General features: G+C 35.2%; 1 protein-coding gene across 3 annotated transcripts in view; it reads right to left on the bottom strand.

Moving 5' to 3' along the window:
* The window catches only part of ARHGEF12 (Rho guanine nucleotide exchange factor 12), a 150,754-nt gene that overhangs the window by 84,277 nt on the left and 42,734 nt on the right, over positions 1-23,743 (bottom strand). For all 3 annotated transcript variants that reach the window (XM_045556260.1, XM_045556258.1, XM_045556259.1), the window contains exon 2: positions 963-986. In XM_045556260.1, the coding sequence (XP_045412216.1) occupies positions 963-986 (24 nt within the window). The remainder of the gene's footprint in view (positions 1-962; positions 987-23,743) is intronic.

Consider the following 23,743-nt stretch of genomic DNA (forward strand, 5'->3'; position numbering starts at 1 on the left):
CACAGATCAATACTATCATTTCCATTTAACAGACAAGAAAACAGTGCCGAAAAGGAATTAAACACATTTCCAACCCTAATATACTGTAGTCACATTCAAAATACAGCATTATGAGAACAGTTTAAAAAAAAACAAAACAAAAACCTTAGGCAATCCTCACTTTAAGCCTACCCACATAGTTCTAGCCACAGAAGTCTTAGCCAACCTTCAGGCCCAATGACACTAGAATCATCATTTCTTCTCTGGTCTAGCCAATTATACTGATCAAATAATGGCTGGACCACAACTATAATACACTATCACTATTGATTGAAATGTCAAAGTTAGCATTGGTATCCTGGACTATGCTGTCACAAAAATGATAAAAGTATTATAATATTGAGGAATCACATACCACCTACATTTCAAATAACATTTGTGATAATTAAGATGAGAGCGAGAAGAAATGCTGAAACACAAGTACTCAGGAAGAGGCATTTAACCCCTGGAAATAAATAGATAGATATGGATATAGACACAGACATATTTAAACATTTTGGATTTTTTTTCTTTAGTAATTAAAACTAAAGCAGTGTCAAAGTTCATTAACTAAAGGCAGTTACAGCCACACAAGTGATAAAACACATCAAAACCTAGCAATCCATTTTCACCTCCCAAGATACTTGCAATTCAAATCACAGATTATAAAATTAAATTTCTTCATAGGGAGTGACCTTAAGTATCAATTTGAACTATTAAGATGTTTATATTAAAAACTTTGAAAATATTATCAAAACAATGCTGTCTTTCAAGAAAAAAATATGGAACTCCTTTCATACTTAAATTTATAAATGATTTTGAAATTCTGAACTACTTAAATGCATGTTCTCAAAAAACCAAAAAAACCCACCATAATTTCAAAGAAATGTTTCTAATTAAAATTTAACCTAAACTTTAGTAAGAAGTGCAAATGAACAACTTACCTTATAGGTTTTTTGAGGGGAAACCTGAAACAAAGGGGGGAAAAAAGGACAGATGTAGTTATTTCACTTGTAAGATTACTGTTAAATTGATTCATTCTACTAAATCAGAATAAGAGATTTAGATCTTATGCTAACTTTCCCAAAGGAAGATTTAACAAACAGGAATAAGAAGTTGGACATCATTTTTTTTTTTTTTTTTAAGACTGGTCAAGTGCAGTAGTGAGGAGGGGGAAAAGTAGTAGAACAAGGAGTTCAATCTGTAACTGACTGTGAACAATCAAGTGAGATAACTCCATTACCTTCGGACCAGCCTGTACATCATTTTAAAATATCTTAACTACGTTGTTAAATCTTAAATTACAGATACATTTACCATCCACTGTCCCTGAGTATGGCTTCTCTTTTTAAAAATCCAAATAATGACAGCAACTGCTAAGCTTGTTTAGGGCTTATTAAATGCTATGCACAATTCTAAACTTTTCACATGTATTATATCTCACTTAATTCTCAAAAAATAACTCTGTGAAGAGATATTATTTTCATTTTACACATTTTTAAAAACTAAGGCAAAAAGAAATATTTTACCATTAAAATATTATACTTACTGTCTCCCTAGCAAGGAAAGTTCCCACCCATCACTTCTCCCCACTTCTCCAAATATTTAGGAGCTGATTATTACACTACTGTGTCATCATAATGTTCAATTATTTATGTTTAGCTTTAATAACAGAAATCTATTCATTCCTTACATAAGTATAACAACAACAAAAGAAATCTAGAAAAAAATTACCATTGGAGTACTATCAGTTACCAAAAATATGTTCCAAAAGTAGAAAACAAAGGGTGCTTTTTTCTGTTTTGTTTTGTTATGCTGGGGATTCTGTAATCTGAAAGAACTACAGCCATTTCCTCCTGGCCTTTCCATTAAAGAAATATTATTGGAAGATTCGTGGTAAGAGTTTGATACTATACATAAATGCTAATCTAAGTTTAGAAAAGTGGTCTCAAATATCCTCCTATTCTTCATTTGATATCCATCCTTTTTAGATTATTTCAACCTATGGCATTTTATGTAAAGATTATTTAGGTAATAAGAACAGTGCTTTATTAAGAATATCAGTAAAACTGGGGTTTTAAAAATGGCTGTTAGTAAAGATAGTAAGAAATAAAACAATGACACTGGAATAACTATTAATATTTTATTTGTCATGGAGGTAGTTTAGTTCAAAAATATCTCTAAAATGTAAGTGTAATTACAACTCCCTTTTACTCCTATTTAAATCTAAATTAATCCACAGAAGAAAACAAAGAACCTAAAAACCTTCCCTAATAAGTGATGGCATGTTAACTCATAAGAAAGAGTCAGTGGTAGCAAGTAAGGGGGGTTCTAGGACAAGAAAGAGGACATCGCTCTAGAGAACAAACTGATTTTACAAAAGACTACTAAATCTTCAGAAACAGGAGTTCCTAAACAGTCTGTCCAGACTTGTTGGGGTAAGAGTGGGAGGGAATAGGAATATAGTTTTTAAATTTACAAATAAATATAAAAGTCGTCAGTAAGGATTCCCAATTGAGTTTCTACAAAGGATAACAACTGCAATTATCAATCTTAGCCACTATGCCTTATAGCCATTATAAAAACTCCTACCCCAAAACAATGCTGCTTGTATCAGGGACTGCAACATCTAGGAGGGTTCTAGCAAAGAATCCTGGAAGTTCACTGACCACTGACGGTGAACCAGTTTCCTGAGCTCTTTTCTCTTACAAGGCAATGAAAAAGGAGGGGAAAGAGGAGGATAAAAATGGAAGGAACAGGGACCACCTCCACAGTCAACTTGCCTATCATAATCTACTTACTACATTCATAAAGCACAGATGAAGTTCTCAAATAAAATTCAGAGTCATAATACTTTTTCTATAATCAATGAATTCCACTTTAAAGTATCTGCTAAAACAAATATGTAAGTACATATGTGTGCATGTGTGTGTGTGTATATTATATACATATACATAAAATATATATAAAAAATAATGTAAAGATCCTTCCTGGCTATTGCACTGGTTCCTTCTAATTCAGCTAAGAAAACTACCACGATAATCTCACAGCTTTGTAAAATCACTATCACATGCTGAATATTGAGATAGAGATATAATCAGAGAGTTAGAAATAGGAAGCCAGAAACCCAAAGAAAAGCCTGAGTTAGAGTGGTAGATTTGAGTCAACCTATTGATGGTCACTGAAATTTACAACAGCAAGCAAAGAAAAGAAAATTCCAAGGCTAAAATCCTGGGGAAAAACTAGCATCTGCATGATTGAGAATGGAGGTGGCAGCCAATGAAGGAGATTAAGACTGAGTCAGAAAGGTCTGTCCCAGAGGCCAAGGAAGAGATGATAATCACTACTATCAACTGCTGCAGAAAGGTCTGAAGGTAAAAAGGTAGTCATGTTCTCAGCAACAAATCAGTTCAACAGTCTGATGACACAAATTCTAGTGGACAAAAACCTTTGTTTTCAAGTCCCTGTCCACTGTGTAGTCTAATCATGAAATCATGACAATCTCCTTTGGTTAGATATTTATGTAGAACAGCTATATTTGCATGTTGACATATGTGAGAGGTACCTAATGAAATTTTGGCTTTTGAAAATATCATAGTGATGACTTGGAATATATTTGTGTATATTTATATTGGTATATATTTTTCTAGATATCAGACAAATTCAAAGTACCAATATAAAGACCCATGATGAATAAAGAGTTATCAGGAATTTGAGTCACTGGGATAAGGTGACTCATTGTCCTTATTTTTTGGTTTCCTATATTAAACACAATTATATTCCAGAAATCCCAAGCAAGGGTTTTTAATGTTCAGAATATATTTATACACTTGACTCAGAATGCCTTTTCCTTGTTAGTTCTGAGCTCCAATATTTAAGTCCTATGTAGCAATATTCAGAGGCCTCCCTAAATTTTGTATTTTCATACCCGTCCCAATATGTTATTACAGTATAGAGGGAAAGATGACTTGGTAATTAAATAACCCTAACCAATAAATAATGTACATTAGAGTAAGACTTCCATTTTAGCCAGGTTTAGCTATTCTAATAAACATACACACATACACAAATAATCCTTTAGGACTGTTAAACAGAATTTCTTCTGGATTTAAAAAAAATGAAAGGATCCCCAAAGTCTTGTGCTATCGCATATCTGAGTATAACAGTCTACTAGAAATCATATTTTTCTTTTATTGATTTTGGTGAGAAACGAGCTAGCCTTTGACAATATTCCAGTGAGAAGTGTTCTGAAACCATATGAGAAGAAATAAGGATATCACACTCAAACCTTAATTCTTACCCTTCTCTCTCTCCTCCAAGGCATTCGATTTTTTCCCTCTAGGTTTAGTTATGATAGGAAATTTGAGACTCTAAGTCGTTCTTCTCAATAAGGGATAATTAAAATGAAGGAGAGAAGTTTAAGGGAATCTTACCTACACTGGATAGTGGTAAAGATTTTATTAACAGTCAAACAATGTTAGTTACTAAATTTAGAATTATCAAGAATCTCATTGGTAGATATACCCTCATTTTAGCGATGTTAAGATACGGGGGGAGGGAGTCCCTGCATGTTGGAATCAATGAAATACAGCACCATTTTATTGAAATCCACTCCAGTGAGAAAATTACTAGACAAAGAAGAACACTGCAAATGAGATAACAATTAAGAAAACTCTAAGGCTCAACCCTCATAAAATGATGAACATCAGTGCAGAAAATATACTATTCCAAATTAGAAATGGGCAGGGTGGGATGGGAATGGTATTATTGATTGTTATAGTTAATGATAAATTCCACATAATTTCAAGGCCTTGGGGACAGAGGACTCCTCAGAAACAAATATAACTGTCTAGTTCATAGTCTAGTTTCACAATTTAACAAGTGTCTGAACTTGGGGGAAGTTGCTCTCTTAAGTGTCATCTGTAAAACAGAGATAATACTAGTATCTACCTCCTAAATTTGTTTTAAGGATTAAATTAGGAAATGAGAAGCACTGCCTAGCAAATAGTAACCACTTAATTATTATTAGCTATTAAGAAGAACAAAAATAAAATCTGAACATTAGTGGTATGGATTCAAATTAAGTGGAAAAGAAAAAAACAGGCTGGGCACTGTAGCTAGCACTTTGGGAGGCTGAGGCAGGAGGATCACTTGAGGCCAGGAGTTTGAGACCAGCCTAGGCAATATAGTGAGACCCATCTCTACAAAAAAAATTTTTTTTAATTAAAAAAAAAGTTAGCTGGGTGTGGTGGCACATGCTTGAGGTCCTAGCTACTGTAGAAGCTGAAGCAGGAGGATCACCTGAGCCTAGGAGTTCAAGGTTGTAGTGAGGTTGACCAAGCCACTGCACTCTAGCCTGGGCAAGGTAACAGCAAGTTGAAGAGAAGAGAGGGGAGGAGGAGAGAGGGGGAAAGGGAAGAGGGAGAGGATGGGAGAGGAGGGGAGAAAAAGAAAAAGAAGAAGAAAAAGAAAAAAGTATAAACTTAAAGACTAATAATATTCAAAGAGGTTTTTCGCTCAGTAAAATGCACAGACATGCGTAAGTCAAAGCCCATAATGAAACCACAGATTTAACTCACTAAGTCATATTATCTAAAACTAACATCAATACTCAAGCTAACAAACTTCTCAGATGCTACAGCGTAAGAAAAAAGATCAGGTTACAATCTAAACTTTCAATTTTCCTAGCATGTAGGGTCAGTGATTTTTTTTCAAACCTAGTGAAAATGTGTTGACCATTCCCACCACTTACTAGCAAAAGTATCCATTATTTCCTCATCTTCAAAATGTCAAGAGTGATTAAGGCATTCTGTGAGCTGGATATGAATCAGGTTTTTCATTTATCTATTTGCACAAAATAATTTAGATGGCTTAAAGCCTAATACTTAAAATTTGAAACTAATATGAATTTGAATCAGCCTGCTCTAGTATTGTATTATTTTTCACAAAATAATAATCAAAACAGCTACCAGGGCATTTGTCTGTAATACAAAACAGCTCTTAAGTATAGGGACTTAGCACACAGTGCTGACTCCAGCTGAACTGTTAATTGAGTCTTTAGTTCTTTGGACAGTAAGATTCACAGAACCAAAAGTAGTAAATGACCCCAAGGGAAAAAAAAAAAAAACACCAGCCGTAAATCCTTTCACCACTTACAATTTATAACTGGTCTAGCTTAGAGTCATTAAAAGAACTAAAATTTAGGAATTTGTAAAAAAAAAAAAAAAAAAGAAGAGTCTGAATATTATCTACAATAGCCTTAGCGATTTACTGTTTTATTAGCATATGGATCCAAGGCATGAAAAGTGGTTAGCAGAGCTGGCAATAAAACATTAATTGTATCATCAGGCCTCTAGAGCAGAAGCTACAGCTGACAGAATGACTCATGGAGAATTTTTCATGGTGTTTTTAGTTTTAAACCTCTGGACCTTGCAATACAAACCACAGAATGACAAGGATCAAGGAGCTCAGTTCTGGTGTAAAATCCAAAAATGATTCACTAGAATGTAATGTAAGATCTCAAATTAACTTCTTAAATACAGTTTAGTATACTACCATTCTTACTGAAGAACTTAAACACGCAATAGACCCTTAGTAAGGAAGGCTCAATCTTATTTCTTGGACACACTTCGACAAATCAAATAGTACATTTTTTCTAAATTACTTTCATTCCCTCTGCCAGAGCTATTATAAGACTGAATATTAATTGTTGCTGAACGGGGAAAAGTAGTTCACAATTAATATAACAGCTTATTAAAGGCTTTCATTTCACTATTGATAATCTGGAAAATTATCATCTTTGTGAATACTTCCTGGAAGGTTACTAAATAACTTTCCTTTGCCATCATGAGTATCACTATTATCTTACAGAGTTTCTGTTTAGACTGATTCCCTTCAGAAAACCAGGTAAAAAGAACTGCCAGAAAAAAGTATGAGACCCTCAAAATACTTAAAAAACAAGTATCTTCATCCCACTAAATACCACTCAAACCATCAAATCCATGCTTATGAAAGAGATATTACCATTAAACAAATGTAAGCAATAAACTGGACTCTACGAAATGATCTCATGACATACAAAACAGAGACAATGCATGATTTTTGTTTGGTAAAGATTTAAATCTTAATGTCATTTCACATCTCCCTATTTCAGAATATGTTGATAAAAATAATAAAAATAAGAGAAGGGGGGAAAAAGTCCTTTAAATCAGAGATGGGCATTTTTCCTACCAATATTTTATATAAAATACCTTATGATTCAATGTTCAAATTCTGTAAACTAAAGTGAGAAGAATAGTTGAGCATTGTTGGGATAACCTGCTTTCTGCAAATTTGCCAAAAGATACAATTGTGCTTCTCAAAAAGTAGAAAGTCTTTAGTTAACTTTTACCTTTACCACTAAAAGTACCATTGAGATAAGTTCCAACATACAGCATTTACTTTTCAATCTGAGCTTGAGAATTTTATTAAAATGTAAAATTAAAATATAAAATGATGTCAAATATTTTAATCTTTCAAATAAACATAGAGCATTCCATGATATAAAAGAGTTCTCAAAATTTAAATTCTTATATATCACTTTAAATCACAAGTGTATTTGCAGTTTGGTTACACTTTTTATTAAAGAAAAAATCTAAGCCGTCCATAAAAACAGTATTCTGTAGCAAGAAACTGATTCCACAAAAAATGAATTATAATGCATTTACCTTAAATGTTCCTAAACATTTCTTGCCTAGTGCCAATACAATCACAGGAATAGCAATATTTTATTTCTAAAATCTTAAGAGAAGCAAAAACCGCCAAAGTATACTTACCTCCAAATCAGAGTATTCATATTTGTTACCTTTCTTCAAGTGTTATACTTGGTGTGCACTCATTCCTTGAATACAAAGAAGCCTAACCATAGCCATATCTATACCACAAAGCTAAACAGATAGGGATTTGCCCAAAAAATCATTAAGGAAACACAGGGAATCAGAAAAGTATAAATTTAGTTCCCAGGTACTCTAAAAATGTTCACAATTTCCTTGAACTAAACCAATATAGATCTATTTCTTATGGAGAAATAAAAACCTCAAACACTTTGCAGGTAGAATGCTAATGAAATAAGAATTGGGCATATTCCAGGTTTTCTACTTAGAATTTTTAAAATTATACAAGAAATGCGTTATGGACGTCTTTTAGTTACATATCCTTAAATTTATATATACGATATTCCTTAGCTGGTAAGTGTATGTCTATAAATACGTAAAATTTAGAGGCTATATGAATATAAAATAAAGGTAGAGATGAAAAAGCTAAAAAACTGATCATAACCAGTATCATTACAATTAAATCTTCTGTTATAGCACATCTTCCACATCCATAGAAAGTATTTAATTATTTCCTTATGAAGAAATTCTTCTTAATTAAAAATACTTTTGCTGGCTATACATATAACAAATGCTCTAAAAAAATTTTTGGTTTTATACTAAAGAGCTTTCTCTTCACAAATGCTCTGGTTCTGATGTCAAATATTAACAATTCTTCAATCAGAATTGGCTATCCACTTAATTTATCACCAAAAAACACTTTCTGCTGTCAAATCTGAATACCTCAAACTTTCAGACCAACACATAGAAAAAAGGGCCTCTGATTTGATGGGGAAAAGTTGAGAAAATTAGTTATATGCATGCACACTTTCCTCTACAAAAGTTTTTCTTGACCCAACACAAGGTATTAGAACTAGGGTATACTCTTATGAGTAAAAATGGCTCACCACAGCACTGAATTTGGAAGGTTAAAGGGAATGGGTGTTTTAATAATTTTGACATTCTTCTTACAACATCTCAGAATTGGGAATCACTGCTCTACAAAGTTCATTTTGTAATTCACTGACATTCAGTTCTATCTTCTCTGGTGGCAGCTAAAAAATGTGGCGATCCTAACATACTTAACACATAAGACACTTTCATAATTGAAAATAAATCTGTTACTAATATTTTTTTTATTTTTGATTATTTTAGAAATGAGGTCTTGCTATGTTGCCCAGGCTAGATTCAAACTCCTAGGCTTAAGCAATTCTCCTGCCTCAGCCTCCCGAGTACCTGGAAACTATAGCACCTGGCTTATTTTTATAACATTTTCAAAATAAATTTTCTCTCTCAAGGGATTGAAGAATGAGACTATTATCTTTCTAAAATGTAAAGTTTCCTATAAACCAATGGTTCTACCTTTTTAATATGAAGAAATGTCTCTTTTTCCAAAGACACACATGTACAAAATTTCAAAAACTAAAAGGCAAAACAGAAAAAAAAAGTCACCCATAATTTCAATACCCAGCATTTTAATGCATATATTCCCCTATATTTTCTCAGTATAGAGATAGATTTCTGTATATAATGTATAAAATTTCTTTTTATAAAAATTAAAGCATGCTGGACACTGGCTGATAACTTCAACTTAATAAACATCAATGTATTTTTCCAACATTAAATATTTCACTACAGCATTGGTTGTAAACTGTGCTCCATAAAAGCCTAGGAGTTCATAGAGCAAGAGTGGGTAGATGGGGCTGTAGACTCCCCATACATAAGAGCTGCTTGGCTTTATTTATTTTATATTAATATATTGAACTTCCAAATAAGACAAAGATTTGTAAAACAGAGCTCTAAATTTCTTTCTTTTTTTTTTTTTTTTGAGACAGAGTCTCACTCTGTTGCCCAGGCTAGAGTGAGTGCCACGGCGTCAGCCTAGCTCACAGCAACCTCAAACTCCTGGGCTTAAGCGATCCTACTGCCTCAGCCTCCTGAGTAGCTGGGACTACAGGCATGTACCACCATGCCCGGCTAATTTTTCCTATATATATCTTTAGTTGTCCAGATAATTTTTATCTCTATTCTTAGTAGAGACAGGGTCTCGCTCAGGCTGGTCTCGAACTCCTGACCTCGAGCAATCCACCCGCCTCAGCCTCCCAGAGGGCTAGGATTACAGGCGTGAGCCACCGCGCCCGGGCTCTAAATAATTCTTAATTTAATTAATTTAACCAGTTCCCTTTGGTAAATATTTAGACTGGGTCCAGGTTTTCAGAGTAATAAACAATGTTGTGACAAATATCCTTGTAACTTAAGTTCTACACTCCCCCTTGATTTTGTCCTTAGGATGAATTCATTTATAGTAAGGAATCCAGACGGGAGTTTCAACTAGAGATAAGAGGAGTTTGTGCGGGTACTAGGTAAACAGAAAAGAGAGGATACACTGGTCTCCTAGCTTAATTCAATGGACTCATGTCTAACCTTTAGGGAAAGACAGCATCAGAAGCTGAAGGAGCTGAAACCTATGGCCTTGAGGCCAGATGCAGCCTTTTGACCAAATCCAAATCTTATAGAACAAATCTTTTCAATAAAGGGATTTGTTCTATGAAGTTTGGATTTGGCAGAGGGGCCGCACTTGGGGATCTGGAGGGCCACATGCGGCCTTGAGGCTGCAAGGTCCCCACCCCTGGTAGGGTATCATTACTTTGGTGCCCAAAAGACAAAGTGTGAGAGAGAGTCTCTCCCTATTTCTGTTAAAAGTAAAAAGTAAAAAAAACAAAACAAAACAAAACTCAGGGATCTACATAATAGCAGTTATAGGTGTACTATCCAAAAATTGAATAAATGCCAAAAAGCTAAAATGAATTCTTAATATTTTCAGATGAATTTGTGTTTTATTAATCACAGCATCAATACATTTGAAAAGAGTAAACATAAATGCAGAACATACATTTCTTATGCAGTGTGTGAAAAGTACTAAGTGCATACAAAGATTCTCGGTTTCCCTGTATTAAACATGAAAGCAACCGTAAATTGGGAACCATTACATTTGTTGTGGGTTAAACTGTGTCCCCTCCAAATATATGTTGAAGTCCTAAATCCCACTACCTGTGAATGCAACCTTATTTGCAAACTGGGTCTTTGCCCACGTTTTTGGTGTCTTATCTAAGAAATTTTTGTCTCACCCAAAGTCACAAAGATTTTCCCCTATGTTTTCTTGCAAAAGTTTAATGACTTTCTATTTTACTTTCAGATCTATAATATATTTTGCAATAATTTTTGTACAGTGTATGACATATGGATAGAAGTGAATTCTTTTGCATATGGATATACAGTTGTTCCAGCACCATTTATTGAAAAAGCCATCCTTTCTCCACTAATTGCCTTTATACTTTTCTTGAAAATCAGTTGACCACGTATGTGTGGGTCTACTTTCAGAATATAAGAGAGGCAAAGTTCCCTTTTCATTACCTATCATGAAGGTACATGTTATCAACATGACTTATCACTAGTAATGTTTTGTTTTTTGTTTTTTTTTTTTTGAGACAGAGTCACACTCTGTTGCCTGGGCTACAGTGCTATGGCATCAACCTAATTCATGGCAACCTCAAATTCCTGGGCTCAAGCAATCCTCTTGTCTCAGCCTCCCGAGTAGCTGGGACTACAGGTACAGGCCACCACACCTAGCTAACTTTTTTAGTTTTAGTAGTGACAGGGTCTCACTCTTGCTCAAGCTGGTCTCGAACTCCTGAGCTCAAGGGATCCTCCTGCCTCAGCCTCCCAGAGTGCTAGGATTACAGGTGTGAGCCACCGTGCCCGGCTAATCACTAGTAATGTTAAGACAGTGTTTGCCAGGCTTCTCCTTCCAGGGGTGAGAAACCTGTGGCCTGAAGGCCACATGTGACCCTCCAGATCCCCGAGTGCAGCCCCTCAATCAAATCCAAACTTCACAGAACAAATCCTTCACAGAACCAATCTTTATTAAAAGGATTTGTTCTATAAAATTTGGATTCAATCAGAAGTACGTACTCAAGGGTCCAGAAGGCCACATTGGCCCTAAGGCTGCAGGTTCCCCACCCCTGGGCCATACTTTATTCTTTTTTTTTTTTTTTTTTGAGACAGAGTCTCGCTTGGTTGCCCGGGCTAGAGTGAGTGCCGTGGCGTCAGCCTCGCTCACAGCAACCTCAAACTCCTGGGCTTAAGCGATCCTCCTGCCTCAGCCTCCCGAGTAGCTGGGACTACAGGCATGCACCACCATGCCTGGCTAATTTTTTCTATATATATATTTTTAGTTGTTCAGATAATTTATTTCTATTTTTAGTAGAGATGGGGTCTCGCTCAGGGTGTTCTCAAACTCCTGACCTCGAGTGATGACCCGCCTCGGCCTCCCAGAGGGCTAGGATTACAGGCGTGAGCCACCGCGCCCGGCCCATATTTTATTCTTTAGAAACAAGTCACCAAGTTCAACCCCCACTAGGAGTTGAAAGGATTAAGCTCCATTTCCTGCAGAAGGAGGAATCCACATATACTGCTTGGAATTTTTCCGTAAGGAAGATTTGTGTTTTCTTGCCCATGTATTTATATAATCTTTTATATCAGTATGGACTCATGTATGTTTATTTTATACTCTGAATTATAATCCCATACTATATTATTTATTTTCTTGCTCAAACTGTTTCAGCTGAAGCCATTGACATGCCCCCCCCACCCACCCTTCTGGTTTTTTGAGCACTTCCTTGTTTCTGGCACTAGGTGCTCCAGGCTCATCTTGCATTTTCCATACTTCAGCTATAGAATCAACCATTTCTCCAAGGAGCCATTTTTTTGGAGAATGGTATTTAGTAACCAAGATCCAGGGCTGGCTATGCTCACTGCTACTGGGATGTCTTCACTTCTTCTAGGTCCTCTCAGCAGTCAGAGCTAGGAAATCTATGTGTGTATACTAACTCACATATATGGACATATCCATAATTGTTTCTGCAGCTATCTATCTATCTATCTATCTATCTATCTATCTATCTATATACATATATATATGTTAAGCCAAACGTGACTTCATACTGGTATCTCTGATTCTATTCCAGTACCACAGAGTTCGTTCAGTTTTCCTTACTTGCTTAACTCCCCTGTCTGACAGTAAGAAATCTACTTCCCACCATCTACCACCATCCATTTACTTATATTGCCTGAGTTTTCAATGTTAAACCAACCTTATACTCCTGGGATAAACCCCACTCAGTTGTTACACACACACAGTTATACACTTTTATATATTTTCCCATTTTTGTATATATGACATTATATATTATATACAGTTGGAATTTATAAAATGTCCATCCATATTTCATCTAAATTATTGACATAAAACTGTTCATTATGTTCCTTTATTATCCTTTTAGTATCTGCAGAATCTGTAATGATGTTATCTCTTTTGTTTCTGATACTGGTAATGTTTGCCTTTTCTCTTTTATTCCTGATCAGCCTGGCTAGAGGTTTAACAATTTTATTAATCTTCTCAAAAGATCCACATTTTGAGTTAATTTTCTTTTGCTTTTCTGTTTTTTACTTCATTGACTCCTGCTCTGATCTTTATCTCTTTTCTTCTGCTTACTTTGGCTTTAATTTGCTCTTTTTCTAATTTCTTAAAATGAAATTGATATCACTGATTTTAGATCTTCTCTCTTTTCTAATAGGTGTTTAATGCTATAAATTTCTATGCAACACTTTAGTGGCATCCCACAATTCTGATATGTTGTATTTTCATTCTCACTCAACACAAAATACTTTCCCATATCACTTTTGATTTCTACTTTGACCCACAGATTATTTAGAATTGTGTTGTTTAATTTCCAAATATTTAGAGATTTTCCAGATATCTTTATTGGTTTCTAATTTATTTTCACTGTGATCAGAAAACATACTTTGCATGACTTGAATACTTGTACTTTACTGAAATTTAATTTATAGCCTAGAATATGGTCTATCATGATAAATGTTTCATGCATTCTTACAAAAAGAAAATGTATTGTGTTGCTGGCTGAATGTTCCAAAAATACAATTAGATCAAATTGGTCAATAATGTTGTTTAGGTATTCTACACCCTTGCTAATTATCTGCATCTATCAATTATTGAAAGACACTGATATCAATAACGATGATTGTGGATTGTTTGTCCTTCCAGTTAAGTCAGTTTTTGTCTTCTGAAGTTTGAAGCTCTGTTCCTAGGTACATAAAAATTTAGAAATGTTATCTATTCTTTTTTCATTGACCCTTTTATCATTGTGAAATGACCTTCTTTATCCTTGGTAATAGTCTATGCCCTTAAATCTACTTTATCTGTTTCCAATGTAGTTACTCTACCTTTCCTTTGATTAGTGTTATCATCGCAAATCTTTTTCCATTCTTTTACTTTTAAACTATGGGTGTCTTTAATTTCAAGGTGTTTCTTGGAGGCAGCATATAGTTGAGCTTTGCTGTTTCATCCAATCTGATAATCTCTTCCTTTTAATTGGGATGCTCAGACCATTTACCTTTAATGTGATTACTGATGTGGGTAGGGTTAAATCTATCAGCTTGCTATTTGCTTTTTGTCTCACCTGTTCTTTGTTTCTCCTTTTCTTTCTGCCTTCTTTGGATTAAATTATTTTAATCAATTAATTGATGTTTAAAGCAATTTTCATATTCTGTTAACTTATCTGACTTTCTCACTAACCTTAATTATCTGAAGGTAAGGATCATGTTCTATCTATTTCATTTTGTCTTCTGATTAACTAGCGCCGAACATAATACCCGACAATACATGTAAACTATACAAATTCAACAAATTTTTATTGAGAATTATAGGGGATACGTTATTCTCAATCCAGAAACCAGAGCCTTCCTTCTAAGAGAACTCCAATTTTATTCAGCTATCTACTATTCCCCTCAGAGTCCACGCGACTCAGGGGAAGCTGACTCCATCTGCCGCAACAATAAAGAGCCCAGCCTGTCGGTAATTCCAACTTTGGGTAAGTGACCAGTTCTGAAAGAGGTAATGAGATCAGAAACGAAGGACACTGGAGGCATCTATGAAAGTATTACCTCACTCTTAAGACAGAACTACATGAAACTTCTTTCTCTCCCTCCCACTGGACAGGAATGAAGAAGCAAGCAGCAGTTAACTGCTACTTAGCATTCATCCTCAAGGACTAGTTTAGGATGAAGTTGATGTTGATGGCAAGAGTGGAAAGATGGAAAGCACCTGGGCCCTTGACACATTAAGCCACTAAAACAGATCTATGAAGTCTACCTCTAGACTTCTTTTTTATGTGAGCCAGTAAATGTGTTACTGCTTAAATCAGTTTGACTTATGTTTCCCGTTATAGGAAGTCAAATGCATACTAAATTACACAAACACCAACCTGTGCCATGCTCTCTTCTAGACACTGGAGCTTACATCAGTGAACAGATTAAGGCCTCTGCCCTCAAGAAGCTTACATTCCACAGGAAGAAGATACCAACTATAAACAGACAATTACACCAAAGAATTTCAAACAGTGACAAGTGCTATGAGAAAAATAAAAGAGATGTGATTTGACTAAATGTGTTAATTTAGTTTATTTTAAAAAAGACCTCTGAGGCATTTGAGCTGAGACATAAATAAGGTAAAGGAGCCAGCCATGAGAAGATCTAGGGACTGAGTTATAGACAAAGGAAACAGCTAGCAGAAGGGTCACAAGGGGTACACAGCTTAATATATTTGAGAAATACAAAGTCCACCACTGTGGCTGAAGCATAGACAATGACCAAGACAGTAAGTACTGAGATGAGATCAACAGAAGTAGATGGGGGCCTGATAACATAAGAATGTAAGCCATGGTAGTAAGTTTAGATTTTATTCATAATATAATGCATGATCTGATTTATACTCTAAAGGAACACTCTGATGAATGAATAAAGCTTCATACTGCACCGATTTGAACACTAAGAAAGTCAAGTTCAATCTATGTTTACAGTAACAGTGTGTTTTGTCCTAAACATCAAACACTTATGAAACATCTAATATGTGGAGAACATTATACAAAGTTTATAATGTTGATATATTTTCTCTCCCTCACACCACAAGCAAGAGTTCCACATTATCTTGACGGTAGGTTTTATGTAGGAAAAACAAAAACAAATAAGGAGAAAATAGCAAAAAATGGGAGGCAGCTGGTTAAGTTGTCCTTTCTATTCTATTTTCTGTATATAATGTCTAAAACTTAGGTGTGTTTTTGTTTTGTTTTTTTAAAGCATAACATGACTGAGAGGCATTTGGTAAACTTATAGTTCAGCCATTAGTCTCTGCCCAGGCAAGTGTTTCAGCCCTGTTCTAACACAAGTATTTGGATTTTTCCAAGAGCTGATGTCAGGGCTTTTCACAGAGACAGAACAGCATTTACAGGCCAGAGAAGGAAAAAGGGTTTCCCCAGCAGCTATGCTCAATGTGGCCTTTGTGCTGCTCCACTGCCAAAGGCAGGAAGACCCTGCTAGATAGAGCTATTTAGTTTCTGAAAAAAATTCTACTCTGGGAGGGTGGAGGATGGTGAATGGCCAGATTCTCCATTAAGGAAACCCAGCTTAATTTTCTATCAGTGCTTAAACCCAAATTTACATGGGCTCAACCTCAGAACAAAGGTTTCTTAACTCTTTATAAGAAAAACCATTCTGCTGAAGTTGTATATAAAAAACAGATGAACTGGCTAGAATAAACATAAATTATAGAGGTAGAGAACAATACAGTGACCTATGCCATATTTCCTGGGGTTAGCTTCTCTGAAAAATACTCATTTGGGAAGAATGGCTAGTTGAGGAACACTCAGAAGCTTCAAGTAACATTAGGTAGTCAAGAAATAAGCTAAGCAGATTGTTCCAAACACATGTAATCCATTATCCTTAAGAATAATAATAATTAAAATCATAACAATAATAGCTAAAACCTGAGTGGTTTTACTTGCATACTTAAAGTCTCTGCTTTAAGTACTTTATATGTATTAATTCATTTAATTCTAAAAATAATTCTCTGAGATACATAATTTTTAGCCTTGTTTTATTGAAGAGAAATGTGGGGTTCAGAGAGGTTAAGTAACTTAAACAAGCTATATAACTAGTAGATGAAAGAGCTTAGATTCAAAACCTCATGTGAGTCTAACTAGAACCCCAGCTCTCAACCTCCGGACTACCACATTACAACAAAAACATTACTATAATAACTTCCCTTTGTATAGTCTTTTACAGTTAACCAAAAGCCTTCACATGAGTGATACTCAGAAAACTAGATCTAGCATAACTATAAGATATTTAGCTAGAAAGGAATTCAAACGCTTTTATATAGTTTCAGGAAAAGATAAGCCAATATAAACTGGTTAAGAAAGAACTCCCAATCCTACAGAATCTGCATCTCCAAATCCCAAAGCTCAGGGGAGAATTCAGTTAATATCTTTTGCCATACGGGCAACTTGCCAGCTATACATCTAAAGAGAAACATGTTTCTACCTGAATGGCATAGTTCTTTCAAACCACTTGTTCCTTCAATAAATACATGTTAAATTCCAGGTAAAGAAAGAAGAGAGCAAAAGTAATTCTACTCCACTAGCCTTTCTCAACACTAAAAACAAAAATAGAGGGAGGAAAATCCATCTTCCATGAAGGAAAGACACAATTATAACTTCAAACCACTAACTACAAAACATACTTCCCATATTTGTTAAATTCTGGATCCATACCAAGGAAGTTTTGGTAGACTCTGAACAGGAAACTGACTTCCCTAAACATAAGGATCACAGGCTAGAAATGCAGATCCAACTGTCCTTTGATTAGGAAGGCAATATCCAGGTGTGTGGATAGAACAAAGGAATAGGGGACTCTGTAGAGATCCAGAACAGCAGGAGGAGGTAAAAATAAAGAAAAAATAACATTGCTGACACATTCCCAGATTTACAATACTACTGGAGGTAAAGTGGAGATGGTGATGGAAAGACAGAGCAACTACCACCAGATCACAACACAGGGAACCCAGTGACCTCAAGCTCTTTCCTGTGAGCCACACAGGCCTTTTAAATACTGACAGAAAAGAATAGTAACAGAAAATTGAAACAATAATAATAATACCTAACAGTCACTGTGCACTTACCATATGCCAGTAACTCCTGTAATTTCATTGCCTATATTAACTCATTTAATGCTAAGTACTATTATTATCCCTATTTTATAGTTGAAGAAACTGAGGCACAGAAAAATTAAGGAATTTGCCCAAAGTCAGTAGGAAGAGAAGCTAAGATGTGAACCCAGACCTTGTATCTCTAGAGTCTTAACCGCTATGCCTTACAGGAATAAAAAGAATATTCAAAAATACATTAGAGAAAAATTCCATAAAATTCATAATGATTTGAACCTGAAGAGTACAAGGGCACACTGTACCCTAGAAAAACTTATACAAAATAATCAACACTAACACATATACTGCTAAAGTTATGAGAATTTATGATTTTAAAATAAAGAGCTATAGGAACATATAGATTTTTTAAAAAATTAAATTATGTGCAAGTGGGAACAATTAAGTTGGCCTTAAGATTTCTCCACAATAAGACTCCATATACCAGAAGATACTGGTACAATGTCTGAAATTTCTTTCATTTTTTTTCCTTTTTCTTCTGCATACTGGAAATAGAAAAGATACAAGAAATATTTGTTTTTATTTCAGAATATTATGGGGGTACAAACATTTTGGTTACACATAATGCCTTATCCTCGCCCAAACCAGGGCTACAAGTGTGCCCTCCCACCAAACAGTGCATCCTGCATCCATTTGCTGTGGGTTTACCCACCCCCACGACTCCCCTCCCACCTGACCGGCACCCAGTGAATGTTATTACCATGTGAGCACCTTAGTGTTGCTCAGTTAGTACCAATTTGATGGCGAATACATGTAGTGCTTGTTTTTCCATTCTTGTGATACCTCACTTTGAAGGATGGGCTCAAGCTCTATTCAGGATAATATAAGAGGTGCTAGTTCACCGCTGTTTTTTGTAGTTGAGTAGTATTCCATGGTATACATATACCACATTTTTTTAATCCACTCATGTATTGATGGGCACTTGGGTTGTTTCCACATCTTTACAATTGTGAATTGTGCTGCCATAAACATTCGGGTGTAGATGTTTTTATTACAGAATGTATTTTTTTCCTTTGGGTAGATGCCTAGTGGCGGAATTGTTGGATCAAATGGTACGTCTATTTTTAGCTCTGAGATATCTCCACATTACTTTCCACAGGCGTTGTACTAATTTGCAGTCCCACCAGCAGTGTAAGAGTGTTCCAGTCTCTCCACATCCACACCAGCATTTATTGTTTTGGGACTTTTGGATAAAGACTATTCTAACTGAAGTTAGGTGATATCTCATTGTGGTTTTGATTTGCATTTCCCTAATGATTAGAGCTGTTGAACACTTTTTATACGTTTGCTGGCCATTATTCTGTCTTCTTTCAAAAAGTTTCAGTTCATGTCCTTTGCCCATTTTGTGATGGGGTTGTTTGATCCTTTTCTTGTTAATTTTCTTAAGTTCTATATAGATTCTTACTATCAGCCCTTCATCGGATGTGTAGCATGCAAATATTTTCTCCCATTCTGTAGGTTGTTACTCTAGTGATAGTTTCTTTGGCTGTGAAGAAGCTTTTTAATTTGATCAGGTCCCATTTGTTTATTTTTGTTGCTGCTGTGATTGCTTTGGGGGTCTTCTTCATAAATTCTTTGCCTAGGCCGATGTCTGTAAGAGTTTTCACAACATTTTCTTCTAGAATTCTTAAGGTTTCACAACATAGACCTAAATCTATTACTCATTGTGGGTTGATTTTTGTGAGAGGTGAGAGGTGGGGATCCAGTTTCAATATTCTGCAGTATTCCCGGCAACATTTATTGAATAGAGAGAGATTCTTTTCCCCAATGTATATTTTTGTCTGCTTTGTCAAAGATCAGATGACAATATGAGGATGGTTTTATATCCAGGTTCTCAGTCCTGTTCCAAAGGTCTGTATTTCTGTTCTTGTGGCAGTACCATGCTGTTTCGTCTACTATAGCCTGTAGTAAAGCTTGAAGTCTGGTAAACTGATGCCTCCCAATTTGTTATTTTTGCTTAAGATTGCTTTGGTTATACGAGGTCTTCTTTGGTTCCATACGAAGCGTAGAATTATTTTTTCTATATCTGTCAAGAATGATGATGCTATTTTGATAGCGATTACATTGATTCTGTAGATCACTTCAGGTAGCATGGACATTTTAACAATATTCATTCTACCAATCTATGAGCATGGTGGGGTTTTCCAACTGTTTACAACTTCTACAATTTCTTTTCTCAGTGTTTTGTAGTTCTCCCCATATAGGTCTCTCACCTCCTTTGTTAAATGTATTCCTAAATATTTCATTTTCTTTGATGCTATTGTGAAAGGTGTTGCGTCTTTGATTTGATTTTTCAGCTTGACAGTTATTGGCATATATGAATGCCACTGATTTGTGTGCATTGATTTTGAGATACAAGAAATATTTAGAGAAATAAGAAGACAGAGCATCTGTGAGCTCTTCTTAGAGAGGGAAAAAAAAAATGAAGACAAAATCCAAACAATAAAAATATAATCAACATAAAGAACTCACGAATGCAGAAACTAAAGTAAAAGGACTGAGGGTAAGCACTGGATTAATTAACATAGAGAAACTAATAAAGAAGATAATTTTAACAAAAGCCACCCCCACACCATCTAACAGAACCTCCTTAATGGAGAATTTGTCTCAACTTTGTACCCTCACTATATACCCCATATGCTACTTCTGCATACTCAACAAATATATTAGTACTCAATATGTTTTTTTGTTTTGTTTGTTTTTTTTAAAATAAGAATCTGATTTCTTCCTCCACTCCCACTCACCCTGCTGGAATATAAATTCTATGACAGCCAGGTCCTTTGGTTCACTGCTGTATTCAAGAACAGGGCTAGGCACAGAGTAAGTGCTCAATAAATATTTGTTTAATGAAAGAATAGATACCTGATATGGGCAGATTGACTTGCTCGATTTTCTGGGCTCCAACCAATAGCCTTCTGGGCATATCCATTTAGATATCTTACTGGCATCTCAAATTCAACAAATCCAAAACCAAATTCTTACCCTGTTCCCAAAACCTGCTTTTTTATCTCAATAAATAGACTTCCATCCACCTAGCTGATCTAATTAGAAATCTAGAAGTCATTAATGGCATCTTTCTCTCCCTCATCCCCACATCTAATACATTAAACTCTCCATCTATCCAATAATATTTACTGAGCACCTACTGTATATCAGGTACTCTCTAGAGTCTGAAGACAAAACTATAAATAAAATAAAGTCCCTATTTTATTGAACTGAGTTTACAACTGCCATCCCATTAAAATGATTTTACCTTCAATACATACCTCAAAATCGTCTATTTCTGACCTTCTCCACTACTAGCTTGGAGCCATCCACCTCATCAACCCTAGACTACTTGCAATAGTCTAATAGGTCTTGCCACTTCTATTCTTGCACACATCCTCCAATTCATTTTCCTATACAGCAGCCATATAATCTCAAAACAAAAATCTTGCATCCCTCCCCTGCTTAAATTCCTTCAATAGCTTTCCATTGCATTTACGAAAAAAATCCAAACACCAAACATGACATACCAGAGTCAAATATAGCTCTTGTAACCTTTCTAATCTCAACTCCTACAACTTTCCTGCTTATTCACTACACTCTAGCCATAGTTGCCTTTCTTCAGGGCCTCACAAGCACTGTAGCCCTAAAAAGTGATGTCTTGCATACTGTTCTATCTGGGACACTCTCCTTGCCAACTCAACTCCTGAGTATACCTCAGGTCTTTGCTTACAGATTGCTAACTCAGAAAGACCTTTCCTGACCTCTGTTCCTCAACAGAATTAGGGCCCTCCTGTATTATTTCCCATAATTACCCTGTTCTCTTTTTTTAATATCATTTACCAAGTTTTATACCTATTTAATTATTTTGTGTTTAATTTCAGTCTTTATTATCCGATAGCTCTGCGAATACATGGTAAACCCAGCACACAGCACAACTCCTGAAAGAATTCTATAAATATCTGTTGAAAGAATTAATAATGCAACCAAAGAAAAAAGAAAAGGAGAAATTCTAAGCAAAGGAAGAAGCACATCCTGACACGTTTGGAGTAAAAACGAGTAGCTCCATATGGCTAGAGTCGGGATTGGGTTGGGGGAAAAATAAAGATGTCTAGAGAGATAAGGCAGTAGCCAGATCAATACAGGTCTATAAACCATAGAGGAATTTAAACTTTTGTATGTAGAAAGAAGCGTTCTTAACCTAGGGTTCATATTTTACGGGTACTGAAATTTTGGGGGTGAAGGAGTCTCTAGAATCTCAAAATAGGGCAATAGTATCCAAAGAACCAGTGCTAGAGACAACGCAGGAAAACTGACAGGTTTTAAGTTAGGCAGTAATATGATCCAATTTGTATTTTAGAAATATCGCCTTGCAAACAAGATTTTTTGGATATGGGTGGAAAAGGTAGGAAACTAATGGCCAGGGGCCAATTAGAAAATTATAACAGTACAGATAAAAAAAATATATAAGGCTCTAAATGAGAGCAATATCAAAGGCAAAGAAACAGGGATAAATATCAAAAATAATATTATGAAAGTAAGCACTGAATCTCCAGCAGACTTAGAAAATGAAGGAGAAAAGGGAACTCCCAGGATTTGGGTTTAGATGACAAAACATTTGATTATGCCACTCACCAAGAAAAAAAATACAAAAGCAGATTTGGGAGAGAAGCAGTTTTACATTTGTCAAGGTGCCTGTAGGACACCATGGTAGAGAAGGCTATTAAGAACTTGAGTTCAGGGAAGAGGTCTGATCTGGAAATTCAGATTTCAATGACACCAAGATGACAGCAGATGAGAAGCTGAGGCAGGAGGATTGCTTGAGCCCAGGAGTTCAAGGCTGCAGAGAGCTAAAATGCACTCTAGCCTGGCCAACAGAGTAAGACCCTGTCTCTAAAAATATTTAAAAAAAAAAAAAAAATGACAGCAGAAATCAGGAAAGTAGACACACTTCCTATTACTTGTAAAATATAAGAGTTAGACTAAACCTGAAATATACTTCTAAGGTTATATGATGTTACTCTTTATTGATATTTATGGAATCATAAAAATCAATAAACTTAGGAAAACAAGTTTATCTTAAAGTTCATATTATATAATTAGTTTCTACTTCCTCATCATGTTCTTATAGTTTGATTTCAGACATATGTCACAACTATTAAGTGGCACAGAAAATATTTAAAATGTTTAGTTATGACATCTCTTGCAATGCTAGAAAATTGGCAGTGGGAGAATTCACCTATTTAAAAGAGTATTATCATACAGAAAAATACTCTGAGTGCCTTTCTTCTTAAAATATATAGATGTGATCTTCTCTTTTTAAAAAGTTTTACTTAATTTGAACAGGAGTATTACCTAGTTCTTATAGCCATAAAAACTCACAAAAACTCTAACCTGATAAATGGTATTAACAAAAAGCCTACAGCTAACATCATACTTAATGGTGAAAAACTGAGTATTTTCCCCCCTAAGATCAGGAACAGGACAAGGACGTCTTCTTGCACCACTTTTACTCAACACTGTACTATACTAGCCAGTGCAGTAAGACATGAAAAATAAATATGGGCATCCACATCAAAAAGGAAGGAGTAAAACGGTCTTTATTCAAAGACTACATGAGGATTTATGTAGAAAACCCTATGGGAACATCAGAAAAGCTACTAGAACTAATTAATGAGTTTAGCAAGGTTGCAGGAATTGAAATGAATAATCGGTTGGATTTCAACATTTTGTACTAGCAATAAACAATTAGAAA

The sequence above is a fragment of the Lemur catta genome, chromosome 7 (assembly GCF_020740605.2).
Source record: "Lemur catta isolate mLemCat1 chromosome 7, mLemCat1.pri, whole genome shotgun sequence".
Classification (NCBI taxonomy): Eukaryota; Metazoa; Chordata; class Mammalia; order Primates; family Lemuridae; genus Lemur; species Lemur catta.